Source organism: Canis lupus, chromosome 21, assembly GCF_011100685.1.
Source record: "Canis lupus familiaris isolate Mischka breed German Shepherd chromosome 21, alternate assembly UU_Cfam_GSD_1.0, whole genome shotgun sequence".
NCBI classification, from domain to species: Eukaryota; Metazoa; Chordata; class Mammalia; order Carnivora; family Canidae; genus Canis; species Canis lupus.
The window spans coordinates 21891654-21917430 of NC_049242.1; the positions used below are offsets into that span (position 1 = coordinate 21891654).

The following is a 25777-nucleotide window of genomic DNA, read 5'->3' on the forward strand; positions in this document are numbered from 1 at the left end:
CCAATCAGTCTCCTAGCAATGATAAATCTGAAAAAAATACCATCTAAGTTCCAAATCACTCTTAAGACAGAACTGTCAAAATCAGCTTGTGCTCAGTTTAGGCAGAAGTAAAGACTAGGCCTCCAATTTCTCTACAGCTACAACAAGCTAAAATTCAGGCTGGTGAAAAGGTTCACTGAGCACCAGGGTCAGTTAAGTGGCAGCACTGTCATTTTATACTTTCCTTCAGTGTGCATAAAAAACGATGGCCTAACCTAGCTGAGCCAAATTTATCCTGAAAGGAGACAAGACAAGAAGGCTTCAAGGAATCATTTTATGTTTAAATTAGAGAGGTGGGGAAGCTGTTTTAAAAAGTCCTTCAGGGCAGCCCCGGTGGCACAGCGGTTTGGCGCCATCTGCAGCCCAGGGTGTGATCCTGGAGACCCAGGATAGAGTCCCACGTCGGGCTCCTTGCATGGGGCCTGCTTCTCCCTCTGCCTGTGTCTCTGCCTCTCTCTGCCTCTCTCTCTCTCTCTCTCTCTCTCTCTCTCTCACTATCTCTCATGAATAAATAAATAAAATCTTTCAAAAAATAAAAAAAAATAAATAAAAAGTCCTTCAATACTGAGGATTTTCCCCTCCTCCATCATTGGGAAATTGAGTCAAATATAATTTCTGTCCAAATAGGCAAGCACATAAAACCATCCTTTAGACCTAAAGAGGCAAGAAATAAGCGATCTGTATAATTTGTCCCAAAAAGCTGATATAGTATTACAATAATGATAAAGCATAGAATCAAAGATCTCAGGATTAAATGCCATCTGGTCCATCCAATGCTGTTATCTTGGTAATAATCTTACCAACAATTAAACTTATATGCAAATCAAAGTGTGTCCCACTTCTGCTCCAAATCTATTAATGGCTTATAGGGGGAATAAAGTCCAAGAGGAAGTTTAGATCTGGCCTCTGGTTAGCTTCTCAAAACATATCTCTTACTATTTAGTTCAATGTCTACACAGAGCAGGTACTCAATAATGTAACAAATGTTAGCTATTATTACTGTTAGCACTGTCACCAACATCAACACACATTCCCATTCCATCCATAGCTACAACCACAATGCACTACTTGCAGTCCCCTGAGGTGCCAGATATACTCTCATCTCTGTGGGTTTGAGTTGGCCTGGCAAATTCCTATTCATCTTTGAGGATGCAACTCACACATGTGTTTGAGTCACCTGTGTGAAACCCTTTCTCTGATCTTCCTCCTCTAAATAATTTCTCTTTCCATTTCCATAGCATACTGTAGGTCCCTTTACCACTACATTCACTAGCATATTACCTTCTTCATTTCTAAACCACAGATTCCTCGAGGAAAGGACTATATCATCCTTATGCATACCTATTGCCCAAGTATCAATTTTTGAATTAATGAAAGTTTTTGTCCAGCTTATGCTTGGGCACCTCCAAGGACAGAGGACACAAGATCTTTAAGAAGCTCTTACTAGCTCAGAAAATTCTTCCCAAGGTGTCTCTTTTATGCCACTATGACCACAAAGAGCAAACAGAATCTTTTTCAACATGATAACCCTTCAAACACGAATTCATAAAACATTTATGTAGTACTCTGTGCCCTATAAGTATAGGGATACACCAAGGTCAACCAGAGTCCCTGCTCTTAGGTATCTCACATTCTGATACAGAAGAAAGATATTTATTTATTTATTTATTTATTTATTATTTTTTTTTTTCTGAAGGAAAGATATTTATAAAGCAAAAGATTAAGGGCAATAACAGAGAAGCACAAAGCAGTTGTAGAGGAACATATGAAGGGTACATATCCTACCCTGGGGCCATGGAAGGCCTCCTAGAGAAGCTGCCACTTTGGCTAAGACTTTAAAGGACGAACAGGAATTGTCCAAGGGAGGGAGGGAAGTGTAATAGGGCCAGACATGAAAAATGCTAAATCTGAGAGATTCCAGTATGTACAGCTGAGTGAGGGGAGTGTCTTCTCTTCTTCAGGCTACATGTTCCCAGTTTCTTCCCCTCAAGCATCAAGACTAGAGTTTTAGTTCTTTCACCATTTTGGTGTTTCTCATTTGAAACTGACAAGCCAAGTCAGTCCTCAGAACTGAAAAACTGTCATGCTGTATCTACTCAGCACACAGTAGGGGAGACTATCCTTCCTTCCCTCAGATACTTAGTCTCGCCTTGTCTCAACACATTCATGAGGTTGTTTCTTTATATATGTGACAGACACACACTATCATCTAGGGTTACTGTTTTAGGAATAACAAGCAGGAACAATCCCAGAGATTTAAAAACTTACCTAAGTCTTAAAAAAAAACATGCGTTTAAGGGAATGTCAGAGATTGCCATATGTACAGAATTAGAGTAGATATGTTTTGTAAATTGTTCTGGTTATCCATTACTGTATAGCAAACCACCTTAAAACTCAGTGGCTTAAAATACCAAGATTTACTTTGCTGATTAATATGCATTTTGAGTAGATCTGGGAGGGAGTAGTTCATCTCTCCTTCACTCAGGGTTAGCTGGGACAGCTCAAAGGCTGGAAGCTAGAATCATCTAAAGATTCACAAACTCAAATTTTGGGCAGTTGATGCTAGCTGCAGTCTGGGGACTTCAGGTGAGGCAGGAACATCTATACATGACCTTTCCACATGGCTGAATGGCTTCTTTACAACATGGTGCTAGGTTCCCAGGGTAAGCATCCCAGGAGGATGAGGAAGCAGCTCTATTAGTTTTGCGACTCACTTTTGGAAGTAATATAGCTTTATGTCTACCACAGTAAGTCCTGTGCAGATTCAAGGGCAAGGAACAAAGATTATACCTCTTGAGGAAAGTCAATGTCACACTGTAAGAAAAGCAGGTGGGATGAGATATATTGGTGTTAGGATCTTTGGAAAATACAATGATCTGCAACATAAATAAAACTCAGGCAGTCCAGGTGACTCACCGGTATAGCGCCACCTTCAGCCCAGGGCGTGATCATGGAGACCCAGGATAGAGTCCCACATTGGGTTCCCTGCCTGAAGCCTGCTTCTCCCTTTGCCTGTGTCTCTCCCTCTCTCTCTCTGTGTGTCTCTCACGAATAAATAAATAAAATCTTTAAAAACAAAACAAAACAAAACAAAAAACAACATAAATAAAACTCAAAATTGAATTAATTTTAATACCCCCAAGGACAGGAGGTAGTCTGTGATGGGGGAGACAAAGGCACAAGAAAAATTATTAAATTTTGTTACTCCTATAGTCCATTGACAAGTCCTTGAAACAGGCAGAGTGACATTCCTCTAGGGACTCAAGTGACTTGATGTTGATACTTTGCTGAGGGCAAAGAACAATCTTAGCCCAACCCCCAGGATCCTGTGAGTCTACTTTAACATATAGAAATTCCTTTGGAAATTTTCTTTATCTCTACTCCTCACAATATATGTTGGCAATTATTCCCCAAGCATATGCCCCACTAATATCCATCTGAAGGGTCTCATGACTCAGGCTTTATTAGCTAGTAATAAATGACCTTTTCCCAAAAATAGTTAGCCCCCATCAAGGTCCTGGAAACCTTGCTTCCAAAATTCCTCAGAGACTTTCACTATCCCTGACCCCCTCCTAACTTGTAAGTCTATAATGGGCCACTCCTCATGACCCCAGTGCAGCTCTTTCTGCCCACAGGTCCTGTGAGCAGGACATCTCAAGAATTCTTTCTTGACTGTTGGCTTTAAGCCCTAACATCTTTCCTGCATCAGTCTGCTTTAGAATGAAGGATATTCAGATTGGCTTCTCGTTACTACTCCTCCAAAGCATATTTGAGTCTTTTAAAGTCCCTTTTCTTTTAAAACCAGCATAAGCATGTGCTTTCCTTATTACAAAAGTTATTTCATGTTTATTATAGAAAATGTGTAAAACATAAATGCAAAAGAGAAAGAAATAAAATTCCCTGTAATCCCACAATCCAGGGATAACTATTTAATACTTTAATGCATCTCTTTAGTTATTCACTCGTGTGTTTAATTAAATGTCCTTCCTTTCTTCTTCAAACGCTTCTTCCCTTCCATTAACATATTTAATGGGCATATTCCATGTGCAAGTGCTAGTCTATATGCTAAAGTAGAGTGATATTTAAAATTAAAAGTAGGATTGCTGCTCTCAACAAGTTTACATTCTATTGGGGGAGACCAGGCCAGTGTGACTGGAGTGTAGTAAACAATGCAGAGGAAGAGTAAAAACTGAAGTTGTAGAACTTGACCAGGGCCAGATCATGTAGGCCCCAGTAAAGATTTAAATTTCACTTTAAATGCAGATGGATGTCTTGGACAGTTTTCAGCAGAACAATACGATATAATTTAAAGTTTAAAAGACTAACCTGAATGGCTGCAGGGCAACAGCTCACTATTGCAGTAGCAAGGAAATGAGACGGTGATGGCTTACACAAGGGTAGGCATTGTGAAAACAGAACACATTATCTAGTTTTTTTTTTTTCATTATCTAGTTTATATTTCAAAAATCAAGCCAGAAGAATGGGTAACAGATGTGATGTGAGGGATGAGGGGAAGAAAGAAATCAGGGATGATTCTAGGTTTCAGCTTTGGCAACTATGTGGAGATGGCATCACAGTAGATACTAGGGGAGGAACTGGTATGGAAAAATAAATAATTACATATTGCCCATATTAAAGGTTGAGATTCTACTAGACATTGAAGTGGTATGTCAAACATATAGTTGGTTATACAAATCTAGAGCTCAAAGATGAGGTTAGAACTGAAGACAGATGTTCTGAAGTCAGCATAAAAATCATATTTAATAGCATGATACTATATGAGATCACCTAGGAGAGAATACAGAGAATGTAGCCTAAGACTAAAAGAGTGGCCATGGCCCCTTCCTCAGCACTTCCTGCAGAGGTGGCAGCTGTCTCCTACTTGGCATCATGGCTACCCTCAGACCTCTGGTAAAGTCCAAGAAGTACATCTGGCACATGTCAGTCCGATATGTGAAAATTAAGTGCAACTTGTAGAAACTCAGAGGCATTGACAATAGGGTACACAGAAGATTCAAGGGCCTGATCTTGATGCCCAACGCTGGTTATAGGAACAAGAAAACAAAGCTGCCCAGTGACTTCCTGAAGTTCCTAGTCTACAATATCAAAAAGCTTGAAGTGTTGGGACACCTGGGTGGCTCAGTTAGTTAAGTACCTGACTCTAGGTTTCAGCTTAGGGCATGATCTCAGGGTTGTGGGATCCAGCCTCCCATCCAGCTCCATGCTCATCAGGGAGTCTTGCTTCTCTCCTTCTCCCTCTGCCCCTCCCCCTACTTGTACACATGTGCATATGCTCTTTTTTAAGATTAATAAAATCTTAAAAGAAATAAGCTTGAAGTGCTGACATGCAACAAATCTTACTCTGCAGATATTGCTCACAGTATCTCCTCTAGGGACCACAAAACCATTGCGGAAAGAGCAGCCCCGCTGGCATCTGTCAACAGTCCCAATGGCAAGCTGCTCAGCGAAGAAAATGAATAGACAGCTTAAGTGCATGTCATATTTTAATAAAACCATAAAACTACACACACACACACACACACACACACACACACACAAAGACTGTCCAGTCAGGTAAGGAAGAAGACTGAGGGAATTTCCTTTTACATAAAGGAGAAGTAGGAAGCCAAAATAAGTGTTTCACAAAGAAAAAAAGCAAATATTGTGTGGAATGCTTACTGAGAGGTCAAATGATAAGACAGAAATGTATTTATTGGATTTGGCAAGATGAAGGTCACTGGCAATCTTAATAGCAGTTTCTGTGAAACGAAGGAAGAAATACCTAACTCAATGGGAGGAAAAGAGAGGGAGGTAAGTGTAGAGAGAGCAGACACTCAAATGGTTTTGATGTGAAAGGGAATAAAAAAATAATTCAATAGCTGAAGTTGGACACAGGGTCAAGGGAATAATTTTTAAAGGATAGAAGTTATTTGAGTGTGTTTGTAAGTAGATGGCAGTGAATGAATGTAGTGATTTTTCTAAAGACTGTGATGGAGCAAGAGACTGGGCTGGAGTATGTAACTGCAGGCTTAAGTCTTTGAGTAGGAAGGAGGACTTTGAGAGGAGATGAGACATCTCTTCCACAATAATAGAAGGAAGAGGATAGTGGTAGAAAGATGAGGGAGTTTCTTATTAACTTCTATATTCTTGGTGAAATACTGAAGATATCAGTGAGGAAAAGGGGATATGAGGCAAAAAAGATATAAAAAGAAATCTAAAAAGCAAGACCAACAACTGTGAAATAAATAGTTCTGGAGAATGAAAACTGAAACTGTCAGGGAAATGTAATGGTACTGTCTTACAGCATTGAGTGGTTGGTTATTTGAGATTTTTGTTCAGTAACTTAAGTGAGATCAATTAGGGACACCTGGGTAGCTCAGTCAGTTAAGCATCTGCCTTTGGGTCAGGTCATGATCCTGGTGTCCTGGGACTGAGCCCAAGTCAGGCTCCCAGCTTAGTGGGAAGTCTGATTCTCCCCTCCATCTGCCCCTCCCCTGCCCACTCTCTAATAAATAAATAAAATCTTTTTTAAAAAAGTGAGATAATTTAACAGACATAATTTCTATGAGTAATATTAAGCAACTCAGTTCAGGCACAGGATAAGCAGATTAACTGAGCTTGATCAGGGTTGAATATTGCTCAGAAAACAAGGGGCAAAGGTTTGAAGGACATTTGTATGGGTGGATGGGAGTTATAATTTTGGGTCACAGATTACAAACTTTGTTGTTTTTTTTTTGTTTGTTTGTTTTTTAGATTACAAACTTTGTAACAAAGGAAAAGAAATGAGGCAAAATGTACTTCCTTCCAGGTTTATTGTTTATAAACCTAATATCACATTACATAAAGTGTTGTCTTTATAACATTTTCCCATTTCAATAGTCTTCAAACTATTATTTTACTTATCTATTTTTTAAAGGTACTCAACCAGAGATCCTGTTTCCTTTATTTTATTTTATTTTATTTAAGTAAGCTTTATAGGAACCCCAATGTAGGGCTTGAACTCATGACTCTGAGATCAAGAGTCACATGTTCTACTGTCTAAGCCAGCCAAGCTCCTGTCCCTCGAAATATTATTTTAAATGGCTAGAGTACATTTCAACACATAGATATACCAGAGTATATGTAATATATGTAATAATCTCCCTTTTGCTAAACATTTAGATCATTTAAAAATCTTTACTATGTGTAACACTCTCAATTTGTAACATGCTTATAAAACATCTGTGCTCATTCCCAACTGCCCCAACCCCCTTTCTAATTACTTTTTTAGGAAGTATTTTTAGGAGTGCAATTACTGGGTCAAAGAACATGTACATGGTTTTTCTATTAAAAAAAATAACTTGGGGATCCCTGGGTGGCTCAGTGGTTTGGCACCTGCCTTCAGTCCAAGCCGCGATCCTGGAGTCCCGAGATTGAGTCCCACGTCAGGCTCCCTGCATGGAGCCTGCTTCTCCCTCTGCCTGTGTCTCTGCCTCTCTCTTGCTCTGTGTCTCATGAATAAATAAATAAAATCTTAAAAAATAAATGAATAAAAATTTAAAAAAAACTGCAAGGTACAGAAAAGTTTGAAGGACAGTACAAAGAAGTTTTTTTTTTTTTTTTTTTTTTTTTTCCCTCTCTGAACTGTTTGAGTAAGTTGCTGACATCAGGCTCCATTACTACCAAGTACTCTAGTACATTTCCTACAAAGATATTCATTTGGGTTATAGGTCTTAACCAAATGGAATTTATCACAGGATTGCAAGGTTGGTTCAATATATGAGAATCAATGTACTAGACCATACTAATAATAATAAAGGAGAAAAACCAATGATGATCTCAAGAAATTCAGGAAAAAGAATCTGAAAACTCCAACATCTTTTCATGATAAAAATCAGCAAACTAGGAATAGAAGGGAGTTTCCTCAGTCTAATAAAGGACATGCACACAAAACTCCAGCCAATACTATAATTAATGATGAGAAACTAAAAACTTTTTTCCTTAGACTAGGAACAAAACAAGAACATCTGCTCTCTCCACTTCTACTCAACAGTGTATTGGAAGTTCTGTTCAGGGCAACAAGGCAAGAAAAATAAGTAAAAGGCATCCAATTGATAAGAAAGACAGAAAACTATCCCTATTTGCATGTCATGATCTTATACACAGAAAGCTCTAACAAATCCACATATGCACACACACAATACTACCAGAGGTAAAAAATAAGTTCAGCAATGTTGCAGGATACAGTAACATACAAAAATTATTGTTATTTCCACAAATTAGGCATAAGTAAAAAAATGAAATTAAGAAAACTCCATTTACAATAGCATCAAAAACTACAATACTTATGAATACACTTAACAAAAGAAGTCAAGATTTGCACACAAACTATAAAACATCACTGAAAGAAATAAAAGACTTAAATGGGAAGACATCTTACGTTCATGGATTGGAAGACAATATTAAAAATAGCAATACTCTCCAAGTAATCTGTGGATTCAATGGAATCGCTTTCAAAATCCCAGCTAATTTTTGCAGAAATTGATAAGCTGATCCTAAAATTCACATGGAAATGCAAGGGATCCAGAATAGCTTAAGCAATTTTTAAAAAGAGGAACACATTTGGAGGACTCACAGCTCCCAATTTCAAAACTTACTACAAATCTACAGTAATCAAGGCTGTATGGTACTGGTACTGGAGTAAGTATAGACATATAAGTCAATGGAACAGAATTGAGAGTTGAAAAAAAAAAGAGTTGAAAGTCAAGAAATCAATTCGTACATTTATGATTGCCTGAATTTAGACAGTGGTGTCAAGACAATTCAATGGGGAAAGAACAGTCTTTTTAACAAATGATTCTGGGGTAACTGGATATCCATCCACATGCAAAAGAATGAAGCTAGACTGACTTCATATCACATAAAAATTTTTATTTAAAATGGATTAAAGAATCAGGAGAACAAATATTGTTAAAATGTCCATACTACCCAAAGCAGCCTATAGATTTAATGCAATTCCTATCAAAATAGCAACAGCATTTTTCACAGAACTAGAACAAATAGGGCAGCCCCAGTGGTGCAGCGGTTTAGCGCCACCTGCAGCCTGGGGTGTGATCTTGGAGAGCCAGGATCGAGTCCCACGTCAGGCTTCCTGCATGGAGCCTGCTTCTCCCTCTGCCTGTCTCTCTCTCTCTCTCTCTCTCTCTGTCTCTCTGTCTCTATGAATAAATAAACAAAATCTTAAAAAAAAAAAAAAAAGAACTAGAACAAATAATCCTTACATTTGTATGGCACCACAAAAGATTCTGAAAAGTGAAAGCAATCTTAAAAAAAAAAAAAGAACAAAACTAGAGGTATCACAATCCCAGATTTCAAGATATACTACAAAGCAGTAGGAATCAAAACAGTACAGTACAAGAAAAACAAAAAGATATATACATACTCATACAACTGAACACCAAAAAAACATTCCAATTAAAAAATGGGCAGAGGGACGGACACCTGAGTGGCTCAGCGGTTGAGCATCTGCCTTTGGCTCAGGGCGGGATCTCAGGATCCAGGATCGAGTCCCACATTGGGCTCCTTGCAGGGAGCCGGCTTATCCCTCTGCCTGTATCTCTGCCTCTCTCTCTCTCTCATGAATAAATAAAATCTCTAAAAAATAATATAAAATAAAATAAAAAATGGACAGAGGACATGAACAGACATTTCTCCAAAGAAGACATAGAGATAGCTAACAGATAAAAAGATGTTCAACATTACTCATCATCAAGGATATGCAAATCAAAACCACAATGAGGTATCATCTCACACCTGTCAAAATGGCTAAAATTAAGAACACAGGAAACAATATGTATTGGCCATGAACTCTTGTATGCCATTGGTAGAAATGATTTTTAGAAACCAGATATGAATGTTAAGTGCACTCTTTGGTACTGGGGTTTCATGCTCCCAGGTTGGCAGTGCTAATCAATGGATGCGTATATGTGTATATAGAAATATGTGCGTATGTATATATAAATATATAGGAAATACATAATTTATACTGTGGGTGATTTTGGTTATTAAATCGATTAGCCTCTTTTACTAATACTGGGATATATAAAACATGAGTAGTAACTAAGATATTATATATGAAAGCATTTCATAATTGCTAGAGCTGGACAAATTCCAATTATTTTTTAGTATGATAAAATGCAAAGACTTATCTTTAGGATTATTATTCAGATGTTGCTCACTTGTATCACCACTCTTATTGTGGAAACTCTTGCCGTATAGTTGGTTAAATATTTTGAACAGCATTCCTGCCATTTCTCACCATTCCTTGAAACCCATTTTGTTATTGCTTTATCACTGTTGTCAGATATATCACACAGTGCGAGGACTCCCTGCTTCTCTATGGCAGAGTGCAAATCTGTTATGTCATTTCATCTCTTCACTACCTAAAAAGGTTTAATGAATTCTTTCAAATTCTGTTTAAATGTCTTTGACTTTTATACATTCTTCCAAGCTCCACTGTACTGCCACAGAGTACTTCTGTAAAAATAATTTTCATATTATACCATTGTTTAGAAGTCTGTTTTCCCAGCTAGAAAAGCGTAAGAAATGTGTTCATGCTCAATTTAGATCAGTGTCTTATTCAATTGCATATTCTCCAAAGCAAGGACAGCCTTATTATAAATATGTGTTGAATATCAGAATCAATCCTAAGGATTAATGCTTTTACATTTAATATAGCTGTAATTAATAATTCACAGATCCTTCTGGAATAGCACTAATACAGCAGCTACCAGCCTTATATGGCTACTGAGCACTTGAAATAAACCAAATCTAAATTGAGATATACACCTTATTTCAAGACATAAAACATTTCATTAATAAATTTTTATACTGATTACATGTTAAAATAATATTTGAATATATTGGGTTAAATAAAACATACTATTAAAACTCATTTCACTTATTTCTTTTTAACATGGCCTTTCTTAATGTGGCTACCAAAAAATTTCAAATTACATATATACTCACATTATATCTCTACTGGACAGTGTTGTTCTGAGTTTGTGGGTTAGCAATGGGGAATAAAGAGGTCAACAGATCGAAGACTAGGGATCCCTGGATGGCTCAGCGGTTTAGTGCCTGCCTTTGGTCCAGGGCATGGTCCTGGAGTCCTGGGATCAAGTTCCACGTTGGGCTCCCTGCGTGGAGCCTGCTTCTCTTTCTGCCTATGTCTCTGCCTCTCTCTGTGTGTGTCTCTCAAGAATAAATAAAATCTTAAAAAAAAAAAAAAAGATCGAGGACTAGATATATGGCCTCCTAGAGAAAGGACAGTAAATAAAAATCCTTGCATAGCTCTAAAACTTTGCTAGCTAGGGGAACCATCCATTCAAATGGATGCTACTAGAGAGACATGAGAAAATGCAGGCATTGAAGAATATATATTATCTTAGTGAACTGACTGTTTTTACAAAATGTCTCCAGGGGTTTCTACTCTCTAATCCTGCTCTAACATTATACATACCTGTACAGAGGAGGTCAAAAGCTGTACTGCTCTCACTTGCTTTCTCTATGGACAACTTATTTGTTCACCTCTTTATTTCACTTAGTCAAATTTGGATCCTTTGGCCTGAAATAAAAACTCCAGATATTTGTAATCCCTTTTTTTTTTCCCCTTCAGTCTCTTACCTCAATAGCACCCTCTAGTAATGTACTCTTTTCTCAAATCTAAAGTGTCTCTGGGGTGAAGGGAAATAAGCATTTAGTTAATTTTGTCATTACTGACCTGCATTTCATATTTCAGAGTCATGTGGAAGCACCAGGATCCCATTCCTACCACTGAAATTAAAACAAACAAATAAAAAAAACCAATTAGCATGAAATTCTTTGGGGGTGGCCAGTGATGTGAGAAGATAATAAGACAATGCAAAGCACTGAATTTTAAGAACAAAATTTATGAAATCTTATGGCAGGATATAGCAGACTCTGTATAAGTTATAGAATTGATGAAATTTTGATATAGAAAAAAGGTAAGTACAGTATAAGTTCTCATAAATTCCCTCTATAAGTGGATTCTTACTGGATTAGTCAATATTCTCCATTCTTTCTGTAAAATATACTATTGATAATTAGGATAAGTTTTTTTTTTTTTTTAAAGGGATAGAAGCTTATTGACTATAGCACAAGGGAACAGTGGGCAGAACAGCAAAGGAGACTGTCTGCCTCTCAGAATAAGCTTTAATGTTCACAGCTAATTAGCTACTCTAGTACTTCCGTGCACTTTTATCCAAATAGCTGAATTATAAACTTACTAAGAGCCAGAGAGTTATGTTTGTTCCCAAACCTAATGACACTGTACTTAGTTATCAGAAATGATTGCAAAAAGACAGCTGTTGTTTCTATGAAAACTATTTAAAATGCTTAAAACAGGCTCAATAAAATAGAGTTGTTAAAAAAAAAAGTTGTTAATAAAAATTGCTGTTGAATTAAGTGTGGGTAAGATATCTATCAGATTGAGGAAAATAGTAAAAATCTAAAGATTCCATATTTAGGTCTTAAAATTCTTCCCAAGTGTCTCTATTTTAAATAAACTGCTTTCATTTTAGGGTTTTTAAAAATTTGTTTTTTGATGCAAGAGAAACTAAATAGAACTATAATAAGGATTCCATATTCAAAGGCCATGCCATGTATCAAATATCTGTCAAAGATTATATAACTGTTTTAATGAAAATAAAATTTGAAAGTAGGTATATATATAATTTTACAATAATTCTAGGTTTTGAATTTTTAAAAATTAGCTGACAAAATATCAGTCCCTATTATACCTTACAAAAAGGCTTCTACTGTGATATATTCAGTTCAATTCAACAAGCATTAACTGAGTGCCTCCTATTAGCTAAATTCAGTTATGGTTACAAAGATAAGCTCCAGTCATTTGCCTTAATAAAGCATACAGTCTAATGGAAGAGACAGGTAGATAAGATGCCAATAAGTGGAGATATGATAAAGAGATAGAGAGTACCACGGGGAGCACAGTAGAGGGGTACTTATGAAAGATGACAGAGAAAAGAAACCAGGGAAGCTAGCCTTAAGGGTGTGTAACAGTTGGCCTTAACAAACATGGTAAATGAAGGCATCACCAAATAATCTGTACAAAGCCCCTTGAGAAAAACTTTAAACATTTGTAACTTTTGCTTTTAAAAAAGATTTATTTATGAGTGCACACGCACAAGAGTGGGGTGGGGGGGCAAAGGAGGAAGGAGAGGGAGAGAATCTCAAACAGATTCTAAGGTGGGCGTGGAGTCTGACGCAGGGCTTGATCCCAGGACCCTGAGATCACAACCTAAGCTGAAACCAAGAGTCGGACACTTAACTGACTAAGCCATCCAGGCATCCCTTGTTATTCTTGCCTTTTTTAAATTTTATTTTAAGATTTACTCATTTATTTGAGAGAGGAAGAGAACACAAACAGGAGGGTCAGAGGTAGAGGGAGAGAGAACCTCAAGACTCTGTAGTGAGCACAGAGCCCCAAGCAGGGCCCGATCTTACAACCCTGAAATTATGACCTAAGCAGAAACCAAGAGTCAGAGACTTTTAACCAACTGCACTACCCAATGCTCCATTAGTCTTGCTTAAAAAAAAAAAAAAAAAATCACTTACTGTTTGAAATGAGGTGACAGAAGTAAACAGTTACTGCACTCATTTTACTAAAGAAATGAGGAAGCAGAATCACTGAGGTCTTTTTTCCAAAGGAAAAATTAGAAAGTGCGAAGGTGGAAAATCAATGGAAGACGGGGAGCTCACAAACTGTGGGTTAAAGCCACACACAATATACTGTGAGATAAAAAAAATTAAAATGTAGTGGGATGACCATTCTAAAAGGTAAACTGGCCACTTAATCATGCTTTACTCAAGGACTGTTTTTGCCTAAACCTTTTTAAATGTTGTCTTGTACTGTTTATTGTATAGCATTAAAAGTCTGATTTTCAGAGATCTCTACAATTTACTTCCTTTCAACAATCTATTTCGAATGCAAAGAAATGTAATAGAAGAGCATTACCTTTCTCTATACAATGTTTTCTATTTTGCCACCTTAAAGAAAACTATCAATTTTTGCTAAAGCATATCAGTTTTGAGATATAATTCACATACTATAAAATTAATTTACCTAAAGTGCACAATTCACTTGTTCGTAAATGTTCAGGTTATGCAGCTATCATTATCTAATTTTAGAAGTTTCATCATCCCAAAGAGAAATTTCACATCTATTAGTAGTCATTCCTTATTTGTCCTCAAACCCCCTCATTCCTCAGCCCTAGTCGACTACTAATGTAATTTTTTGTCTCTACAGATTTGCCTGTTCTAGAGTTTTCATATAAATGGAATCATACAATATGTATCTTTTCTGTCTGGTTTCTTTCACTTAGCATATTTTCAAGGTTCACTCATGTTATAGTATATTTCAATAATTCATTTCTTTCATGGATGAATAATATTCTATTCTATGAATATACTACATTTTATTTATCCATTCATCAGTTGATGGACCTTGTTACAAATTACATGCTTGTGTCCCCACTCCACCCATTTGGGGCTTTAACACCAAATGTGACAGTATTTGGGTGTGGAGCCATCAGAAAGTAATTAAGTTTAGATGAGGTCATGAAGGTAAGGCCCTGGGATCCCTGGGTGGCACAGCGGTTTGGCGCCTGCCTTTGGCCCAGGGCGCGATCCTGGATACCCGGGATCGAATCCCATGTCGGGCTCCTGGTGCATGGAGCCTGCTTCTCCCTCTGCCTGTGTCTCTGCCTCTCTCTCTCTCTCTCTCTCTCTCTCTCACTGTGTGACTATCATAAATAAATAAATAAATAAATAAATAAATAAATAAATAAATAAATAAATAAATAAATAAAAATTGGAAAAAAAAAATGAAGGTAAGGCCCTCATGATGGGATTAGTGTCCTCAGAAGACAAGGAAAAGATAGGACCTCACTCTCAATCTGCCTGGCTTGCAACAGGACAGGCCATGTGAGGACATGGAGAAGTAAGTAACCTTCTGCAAGCCAAAAAGATCTTACCAGGAACCAAATCAGCCAGCACCTTAATTCTGGACTTCCCTGCCTCCAGAACTGTGAGAGAGAAGTCTGCTGTTCAAGCCACTCAGTCTATGGTATACCTAAGAGTGGAATGTATGGACCATATGGTATAATTCTGTGTTTAGCATTTTGAAGAACTGCCGAAGTGTTTGTCAAAAGCAGCTGCACTATTTTCCACTCCCATGAGCAATATATGAATTTCTCTACATCCTCCCAATACTTGTTACTGACTGTCTTTCTGATTACAGCCAATCTAATGGATTGAAGTGGTATTCACTGTGGTTCTGATTGGCATTTCCCTAATGATTGCCTCCTGTAGAATGTTCTTTATTATAGATTTATTTTTCTAATGGACTTTTTTATTTTTTAAAGATTTTATTTATTTGAGAGAGATACAGATATAGTGAGAAAGAGCACAAGCAGGGAGGAGAGGGAGAAGTAGGTTCCCCACTGAGCAGGGAGCCCAACATGGGCCTTCATCCCGGATGCTGGGATCATGACCTGAGCCGAAGGCAGACACTTAACCAACTGAGCCTACGTAAGCATCTCTTTTTTTGGAGCAGTTTTAGGTTTACAATAAAATTGAGGAGACAATACAAAGACTTTCCATACAAACCCTGCCTCCTCACATGCATAGCGTCTCTCACCATCAAGATCCCCTATCCCAATGGTATATTTGTTACAACCAATGTACCTACACTGGTATATCGTTATCACCCAAAGTCCACAGCTTACATTTTATGGTTCACTCTCGGGTATGGACAAATTTATAATGACTTGTATTCACCATTATCATAGAGAACTGTTTCATTATCCTAAATTCCTTTGCTTTGCCATTTCATTTCTCCCTCTATTTGAACCCTGGCAACCATTGATCTTTTTATGGTCTCCATAGTTTTGCCTTTTACAGAGTATCAATAGTTGGAATCATTGGTTAGTAATACGTATTCTTTCACTTAGTAATAGGCATTTAAGGTTCCTTCTTGTCTTTTCATTGTTTGATACTTCACCTCTTTTTAGCACTGAATAAATATTTCATTGTCAAAAGGCATCACAGTTTACCTATCCATTCACCTACTAAAGGACATCTAGGTTGCTTCCAAGCACAGCCTTATAAAGCTATTATAAACAACTGTGTGCAGGTTTTTGTGTGAGGACAAGCTTTCATTTCTTTTGGATAAATACCAAAAAGTGTGACTGCTGAATCATATGATAAGTATATTTAATTTTGCAAGTCTGTCTACCATTTTGCATTCCCACCACTAATGAATGAGAGTTCCTGCTGCTCCACTCATTTCCTTTTCAATAAATATTTACTGGGCCCTCAACAGGTTCCAAGCATTTCCTCTGAAATAAATGAGTGAACAAGAGAAATAGGGTTCCTGTCCTCAGAATTTTAAGCCATTAAAAATATGAAAAGGGCCATTTCAGAGCTTGGGAGTCTATTATATACTGGGGTTATAACAACATCTAGGGAGTCAGAGGATGGCTATTGGGGGAAGTAACACATAAGATAGGGCTTGAAGGATAAACTGGAGTTAAGCAGGTAAAAGGATTTTTTAACAAATGAGCTCATTCTGTGTAGAAGGATCAGGCAGATGTAAAGGGCAAGGTAGTACGTTTAAAAAATGAAAGATCTGGGCAGCCCAAGTGGCTCAGTGGTTTAGCGCCATCTTCAGCCCAGGGCGTGATCCTGGAGACCCAGGATCGAGTTGGGCTCCCTGCATGGAGCCTGCCTCTTCCTCTGCTGGTGTCTGTGCATCTCTCTCTGTGTGTCTCTCATGAATAAATAAATAAAATCTTAAATAAATAAATACATAAATAGTCATAATAAAATCTGATTCAGATTTGTACTTTATCCTAAAGACAAAGTACATTGTTGAAAAACTGCGCATATACACATGCATACATACAGGGACTAATATAACTTTGCATTTTTAAAAATATTGCTTTAGTTACAAGGTAGGAAAATGTCTAAAGGAGTGGTCTCTCAACTTTGATGGCAAAAAAAATTTTTTAGAAACCTCACATATATATATATTTATTTATAAACTGTATATACACTACTGTGTTAAGACACTACATACATTTTAAGACACAAAAAGTAGAAACTTAGGAGAATGAGGTAAAGAAAGAGGTAACAAAAAAAAAAAAGAAAGAGGTAACATATATACAAATAGAAGTCACAAAGTTTTCTTTGTGCACCTCAACAGATCATTTTCCTTACCACGTTGGGCTGGGAGCATTCTACTTGATGACTACAAGTTTAAATAATAACGACTAAACTTGCAAGGCATACATGAAGCTTCATAATCTAATTCCACTAATTTATTTTACTGCAATTTGTAGTTCAGTCACACCTGACCGATCTTTTTTTTTTTATGTCATCTTTTGTGAAGCTTTTTTTTTCCTTTTTAAAGATTTTATTTATTTATTCATGAGAGACACACAGAGAGGCAGAGACACAGGCAGAGGGAGAAGCAGGCTCCATGCAAGGAACCCGACATGGGACTCGATCCCGGGCCTTCAGGATCATGCCCTGGGCTACAGGCGGCCGCCACCGGGGCTGCCCCTGACCGGTCTCTTATCTCACACTATCAACTTCTAGTCTCCTCTGCCTTTGCTGGTCTTGTGATTAGCTCATCCTTTCAACCTGAAAATTTATCCCCTGACTCCAATCCCACCTGCCTATAACCTATGTCTCTGTTCACTGAAATGTCACACAACTTGGGGCACTTGGCTGGCTCAGTCGGAAGAGCATGAGACTCTTGATCTTGGGGTAGTGAGATCAAGCCCCATGATGGGTGTAGAGATTACCAAAACAAAAACAAAAACATGAAATCTTACACAATTTCTAGATCCAACTAATTTTTGCTCATTCCTGTTAGCTTCTTGTGAAACAATTTCAAACTTCAGAACTGTTTAAACAATGGTAAAGTGCTGGGTATGTTCTACTCAGAATCACCATTTCTAATATTTTGATATATACACCCATATATGTGTGTATACCTAAATGTATGTATATGTAAATATATTATGTATACACATATAATTATTTTTATGAACCATTTATGAGTAAACTGAATACCTCACATCCCTTAACCCTTAATATTTCAGTGTGTATCCCATATCCATTTTATTATTTTTTCTCATATCTATTTTTTTTAATTTTTATTTTTTTAAAGATTTTACTTATTTATTCATGAGAGACACACAGAGAGAGGCAGAGACACAGGCAGAGGGAGAACAGGCTCCATGCAGGGAGCCTGATGTGGGACTCGACCCCAGGTCTCCAGGATCACACCCTGGGTTGAAGGCGGCGCTAAACCGCTGAGCCACCCAGGCTGCCCTCCCATATCCATTTTACACTTGATCTTAGCCAAAAGGCCGAGAAGCGATCCCCATATCCATTTTAAAAGTCACCTCCTAGTCAAATCTTCCTCTGCTTTGTCTTCCATTAAGACAACCATACAAGACATATATAAGAAATAGTGTTTAACTAGGCAAGTAGTTATCAGCTTTTAGAGAATGCTATTTTGCCTAGAGAACCTTATAAATGCTATGTCCTTGTTCTAGAAACTCCTAATTCAGTGAGTACTCTGGTACCTGTATTTTAAAGGCCTGCCAATGATTTTGCTGAATATCAAAAGTCAAAGATCACTGTCAAATTTTAAGATTCATAAAGGCATGGTCCAGCTTTCTATAGTTCACTAAAGAATCTCCAGAACCTAGCACAGTGCTGAACATATAAAGAACATTTATTAAGTACTCGCTAATTGATTTTTTTTCTTCCTCCTCAGTGATCCAGCACTTCACATTAGAGTATGTGTATGTGTATGTGTAGTAGAGGGTAGCGAGGAATGTCTCTGAATTGAGAAAATATAATAGGGGAAAAGAGTTCCAAAGAGGAAAAACATTATTTCAGTAGAATGTAGACAGTAAGAACAGAAAGGCCTGCCTCACAAGCTGATGTCTGAGATAGAACTTAAGAGAGATTCTAAGGCAGATACAGCGAGGGAGAACATGCAAGTGGAGAACACATATACAATTTGAGTAAAGGTATGGAGATGTGGACAATGCTTAAGAATAGGCATTTCATTCAATAGAACTGGAGTATCAGAGAGGAAGAGAAAATATGTCAGAAAGGTGAGCTGGTAGCATATAGTGTTTTTAGTTTGCACCTGTTATACCAGTGCCAGGTATAGTACTTTATATACTCTACCTCCAAAACTTTCAAAAGATCCACAACGTATTCCCACATTATTGTTCCCATTTTGTACAGGAAGAAAGTGATGTTTGGAAAGGTTATGAAACTGACCAAGGTCAAATAGCTAGTAAGTGGCAGAGCTCATATTAGAAAAAAGTCCTTCTGTTCTAAAGCCTTGCCTAGTGTCACATTTACTCTTGGAAACAATTAAGAGAAACCACAGAATTTTGATAAGGCTGTATGGTGGCAGGTATCCAAAGGAAGAGAACTTTTACTTAGGAAAAGAATGCATGATGTCCCATGTTACCTGTGAAGTTGGTAAGTAGTATAATGAGAAGTATAGGTTGTCAATTAGAAAGACAAAAATGGAAAGAAAGAGGCTGATCCTAGAGATCACAAAGACAGAACCTGAAGACTTGGCTAATGAAGGGATATGGGAATACCAAGAAGGGGGACTAGTCAAGGATGAAACTGTAGTTTTGTACCCAGGACATAAGGAAACTTGTGGCACAGGAAACAAAGGCAGGAGGTAGCTTGCAAAGGGAAGGAGAAAAATAAACTAGAATGTCCAAAAGCAAGCCTCTACCGTGAGCCAGATGGGAAATTCAGCCACATGCCTACATTTCACAAGAAATCAAAGTAGAGTTCAGGAACTATTTTGGTCACTTTCCCTCTAATCCGTGGTTAACACAGACTCTCTCCAGACACATTAAAATAATGGGAAGAGGGACACTTGGGTGGCTCAGTTGGTTGGGCATCTGCCTTTGGCTTGGATCATGATCTCAGTGTCCTGGGACTGAGTCCTACATCAGGCTCCCTGCTTCTGCTCTCTGTCAAATAAATAAATAAAATCTTTAAAAAAAATAATGGAAAGAAAATGAGGGGTGACTGGCTGGCTCAGTCAGTAAAACATGGGACTCTTCATCGCAGGGTTGTGAGTTTGAGCCCCCACGTTGGATGTAGGGGCTTACATCCAATATTTACTTAAAAATAAAATCTTCAAATATATATAACAGGAAAATAAGACCAAGAGTATAAACAGTGATAACTAAGTCTCTTAAAATAATTTATCATACGGACTATACCCAGACCCAGGGGAAAACTATGATGTGCTTATGTGCTTTAATGGGGAGGAAGGGAGTAAAAACCCTTCTAGCTGTAAATCTCAACAAGTCACAAAAGCAAGATTTTTATTTTTTAATTTTTTAAAAAAGATTTTATTTATTTATTCATGAAAGATACACACAGAGAGAGAGAGAGAGAGAGGCAGAGACACAGGCAGAGGGAGAAGCAGGCTCCATGCAGGGAGCCTGATGTAGGACTCAATCCCAGGTCTCCAGGATCACACCCTGAAGGGGTGAAGGCAGGTGCTAAACTGCTGAGCCACCCGGGCTGCCTTTTTTCTTAATTTTTTTAAAAAGATTTTATCTATTTATACACGAGACACACACAGAGAGAGGCAGAGACATAGGCAGATGGAGAAGCAGGCTCCTCAAGGGGAGCCTGATGTGGGACTCGATCCTGGGATTCCAGGATCACACCATGAGCTGAAGGCAGATGCTCAACCGCTGAGTCACCCAGGCATCCCAAAAGAACAATTTTTAAAACCCCACCAAAATTAGTAATATCTACATACTTTTACAAAAGACTTTATTTATGAGTATGCATTTTTTATTTTTTTATTTTTTTATTTTTTTGCATTTTTTAAATTAAAGGTTTTATTATTTATCTGAGAGAGACATACAGACAGCGTGAGCTGGGGGAAGGGTCAGAGAGAGGGGGCAGAGAGCAGACTCCCTGCTAAGCATGCAGCCCAACGCGTAGCTTGATGCCAGGACCCTGATACCATGACCTGAGCTGAGGGCAGACACTTAACCAATGGAGTCACCCAGGTACCCCTATGAATATGAATCTTAAAATGAAAAATAAGCTTGTAATTTAAGGCTGTACATAAAATTGTCTTGACAAGATACAGGTATCTAGAAATTAGAAACTTTAATGAGTCAATGCTGATCAAAACTTAAGAAGGGATAATTTATTGTGATAAGAATATGAATCAAAACAAAATTAGAGGTACCAAATAAAATGCTTTCAAAAGCCAGATGTGGAAATATAAGTCAGTCAGATATTTAAGAATCAAACTTATTTTCATTAGATGAGAAATGTGGGCAAGGTATAATTTCAGGTTTTGTTATTCAATTCAGGAAAAGACAGGAAAAAATATTCTACAGATGTTCAGTATTATTTTTTTCTCAACAGAACATATTTTCTATAGTTATAAGAAGGCTCTCAAAAGATAATCAGCTTGGGAACCTGTTTTTTCCTTTTTAAATCACAAAGGTGCTAAAACAAATTTAGTGTAAGCATATTCTCCCAACCACAATGCTCTCTAAAACCTAATAAAAAAATCAATTAATGTTCCCTTAAGATTAAAGTACATAGCTAGTTCACTTAGATTTTAGGTAAGTTAGAGATACTGGTATGTCAAGAAGAGTGTAAGACTGGAACTCATGATGACTACAGAGTGAGGACCCAGTTCTCAATGGGCAATCTTTTTTTTTTTTTAAATAAGATTTTATTTATTTATAGGACAGAGAGAGAGCACGAGAGCAAGTGCACAAGCAGGGGCAGTGGTAGAGTCTACCTCTGGGAGAAGTGGGCTCCCTATTAGGCGACCTGAGGCTCCATTCTCAGGACCCTGAGATCATGACCTGAGCCAAAGGCAGACGCTTAAACTGACTGAGCCACCCAGAGGCCCTTTAATGGGTAATTTTTTTATTTTTTTAATGGGCAATCTTAAATCCACATGTCTGACCCTCAGTTTCTCACCTATAAAATGTAAAACAATATTCTTATCTCTTTCAGTACTATAAGACTATATTTATGACTATTTTTGTGTTCTTTAAAAGTATCAGATTTTTATAGATTAAATTTCAAAGTCCATATTCAGTCTAAATAAACCTTTTTTTTATTCATTTCCCTTTCTTTATATTTTTTTAAAAATTTTTAAAAAAATTTTTCAATTTTTAAATTTGCCAACTATAGCATAACATCCAATGCTCATCCTGCCAAGTGCCCCCTCAGTGCCCATCACACAGTCACCCCAACCCCCCGCCCACCTCCCCTTCCACTACCCTTTGTTCATTTCCCAGAGTTAGGTGTCTCTCATGTTTTGTAGTCTAAATAATTCTATATAAATCTATAAATCTAAGTCAAAGGGTGCCTGAGTGGCTCAGTCAGTTAAGCAACCAACTCTTGATTTCAATTTCTGCTCAGGTCATGATCTTGGGGTCGTGAGTTCAAGCCCTGCACTGGGCTATGTGATGGGCATGCAGCTTGCTTAAGATTCTCTCTCTCCCTCTCCCTCTTGCCTTGCCTCCATCCCTCTCCTCGCCCTCCTCAATATAATCAGTCTAAATCTTTAGCCTAAGATCATTCTCTGGCTCTGTGTGAACACTAAAGATCTTCATTTTTATCTATCAGTATTCTGTATTGCCACCACCTCAGGACCAATACTCTCCTTCCTTCTCTGAAACAGCATGTCTCCTAACAAAGGCCAATTGGGCTCTTGTGCTCTAGGATATCATTTATTCTCCTGTATCTTCAATTTATCATCACCTTTCTCTCTTGCATCATTAATGTCTACTTCTCTAGTGGATTTTTCACATATTCTCTAATACCTCCAAAAGTTACCCTTCAGTCCCATTACCTATGCCTTTTAATTTTCCTGAGTTTTCAAAAGAACTGCCTCTACTTCCTCACCTTCTTCCCCCATCTATTCCTCAAATCCATCCACACTGCTACAACTGCCCTTTTCTGTCTTCATCTCACTCAATCTTTTAGTGGCATTTAGTAACTGAAACACTTTTCTCTCTAGTATTCTGTAATGCCCAATTCTCCTGGGTTTTCTTATCTCATGATTGCTTCTTCTGAGGTTCCTCTGTTGGCTCCTTCTATCCTTAAGGTCTAAGTCAGGGGCTGTAAATTCAAATGCCCAGAGAGGCATTTGAGTAAAATACCTAAGTGAAGAATGATAAGGAAACAGTAGAGATTGTGGTCAACTGTACAGACTATTCTAAAGAGAAAAGCTTGGCTGACTGCTCCCATGCAGAAATACAAGCCAAGTGATGTTGCATCTTCTAATTATTCAAGAGGGTACAAAGATCTGGATATCTATGGGAACTCTCTCAATTTTCAAATATAGGCAACCAATTTTAAAATGGTTAAATCTGGGGTGACTGGGTGGAGTTGGTTAAGACATTCGCCTTGGGCTCAGGTCAGGATCCTAGGTTTCTGGGACTGAGCTGCTCATCCACATCCACACATCTACATCTGGCTTCCTGCTCAGCAGGGAGTCTGCTTCTCTCTCCCTCTGTCCCTCCCCCCCTGCTTGTACTCTCTCTCTCTCAAATAAATAAAATCCTTTAAAAATAAATAATAAATAAATAGGTTCAATTTTTAAAATATGGGCCAATTAAAACATGTCTGCATGACAGATTCTACCTTTGGGTTATGAACTTGTGATATTTATATGCATCTTTCGCCATCTTCCCCTCTTGCATTCATTCCCCAACTTTATGACAATGCTGCCTAAAGCCCCCTCTGAACTCCAATCTCACATATTGTAACACCTACTTGACTCCTCATTTAATGACTCACAGGCATTTCAAACTTAACATAACCAAAATAGAATGCCAGATCTTCTCTCTACACAGTTGCTCAAACTAGAAATGTAGAAAGTCAGCTAAAATTTGTTTTTTTTTTTAACTCCCACAATTTAACTCATTAATGAGCCCTCCAGGCACATCTCTAAAATTAGTCATCTACTTCTCTCCAGTCTCCACTGTCCTAGTCTAAACCACTATTACCTCTCACCTGCACCACTACAACGGTCTTAACTTGTTTCCCAGCTTGTATTTTTACTGTCCACAAATCCATTCTCCTCAAAGTAGTCACAGTGATCTTTTAAAAACATAAATAGGACCATATCATATTCCTGCTAAAAACCCTCCACTGGCTTTTAGAATAAAATCCAGACTCTTTATTTTGGCTCTGCATGATCTGGCCCTTGCCTAAATCTTTCCAACCTCATATTCTGCTGCTTTCCCCTTTAACTACTAAAGATCGTTAGGGGAGAGTGAGAAAGGAAACAGCTATTTACAACGTGGTGTATTAAATGCTGTGGTAAAGATATGCGTTGTATTCAGTGGGAGCACAGAAAAGGGTCACCCAATTCTATGAGGGACTGAAAAAGGTTTAAAGGCAAGATTTCTAGAGGAAATGACACTACACCAAGTCAGGAAGGATAGACATGCTGAATTTACCTGACAAAAGAGGTTAAAGGCAGATATGTAAAAATATAGATGGTACTAAAATCAGCAAGTAGTTTGATATAAAGTGTAAAGCATACGTGGGAGAGTTGTAGAAGATGAGGCGGTAAGGCAGAGTCCATATTAGGACCAACCGGCCACAACACACAGATTTTCAAATAGGTTGATCTTTCTTTTTTAAAAAAAGATTTGTTTATTATTAGAAAGGAACAGACAGAGAGAGAATCCCAAAGGAGACTCCACACCCAGCACGGAGCCTGACACCTGGTAGATCTCACAACTCTGAGATATAACCTGAGCCGAAATCAATAGTGCTCAACCAACTGTACCACCAAAACGCCCCTCAAACACGTTTTTGTTTTTTTTTTAAGATTTTATTTATTTATTCATGAGAGACACAGAAAGAGAGAGGCAGAGACACAGGCAGAGGGAGAAGCAGGCTCCATGTAGGGAGCCCGATGTGGGATTCGATCCCGGAACTCCAGGATCACACCCTGAGCCAAAGGCAGATGCCCAACTGCAGAGCCACCCAGGTTATTCCTTTTAAATAGAAAATGGTTGGGATGTCCAGGTGGCTCAGTGGTTGAGCGTCTGCCTTTGGCTCAGGGCATGATCCTGTGGCCCCAGGATCGAGTCCGCATGGGGCTTCCTCCATGGAGCCTGCTTCTCCCTCTGCCTATGTCTCTGCTTCTCTCTCTCTGTGTGTGTCTCTCATGAATTAATACATAAAATCTTTTTTTTAAAAAATGGTTGAAATGAAAGTTGCATGCTCGGCTGAAGAACACTGGTGAGATTTAGCACAGTAAACCAGTTCTCACCATTGACCCGCTACTATTTGCTAACAGGTGTAAATGTTCTGGATAGTACACAAACTGGTACAAGTAAGAAATTCAATAGAATTGAGTTATTTAAGCCAAAGGAACAAATGTGAAATGTGTGAAAACAAAACAACATTCATTGATCCTTAAATAATGCAAATTAGAAATACTAGAGATACTTTAAAAAAGAATCTAAGCTTGGGACCTTTGGGTGGCTCAGCGGTTAATCATCTGTCTTTGGCTCAGGGTGTGATCCTGCCATCCCCGCATGGGGCTCCCCATAGGGAGCCTGCCTCTCCCTTTGCCTATGTC

The 25777-nt window shown here is 38.0% G+C and overlaps 1 protein-coding gene across 5 annotated transcripts in view; it reads right to left on the reverse strand.

The window, feature by feature from the left end:
* Positions 1 to 25777, reverse strand: part of ACER3 (alkaline ceramidase 3) — a 151393-nt gene that overhangs the window by 64969 nt on the left and 60647 nt on the right. For 3 of the 5 annotated variants that reach the window (XM_038568543.1, XM_038568544.1, XM_038568545.1), the window contains one exon: positions 11801 to 11853. The exons of 1 other annotated variant lie outside the window; for it this stretch is intronic. In XM_038568543.1, coding sequence (XP_038424471.1) covers positions 11801 to 11853 — 53 coding nt within the window. Of the gene's footprint in view, positions 1 to 11539; positions 11645 to 11800; positions 11854 to 25777 lie in introns of all 5 variants that reach the window. One more of the 5 variants, XM_038568547.1, reaches the window with a different exon arrangement.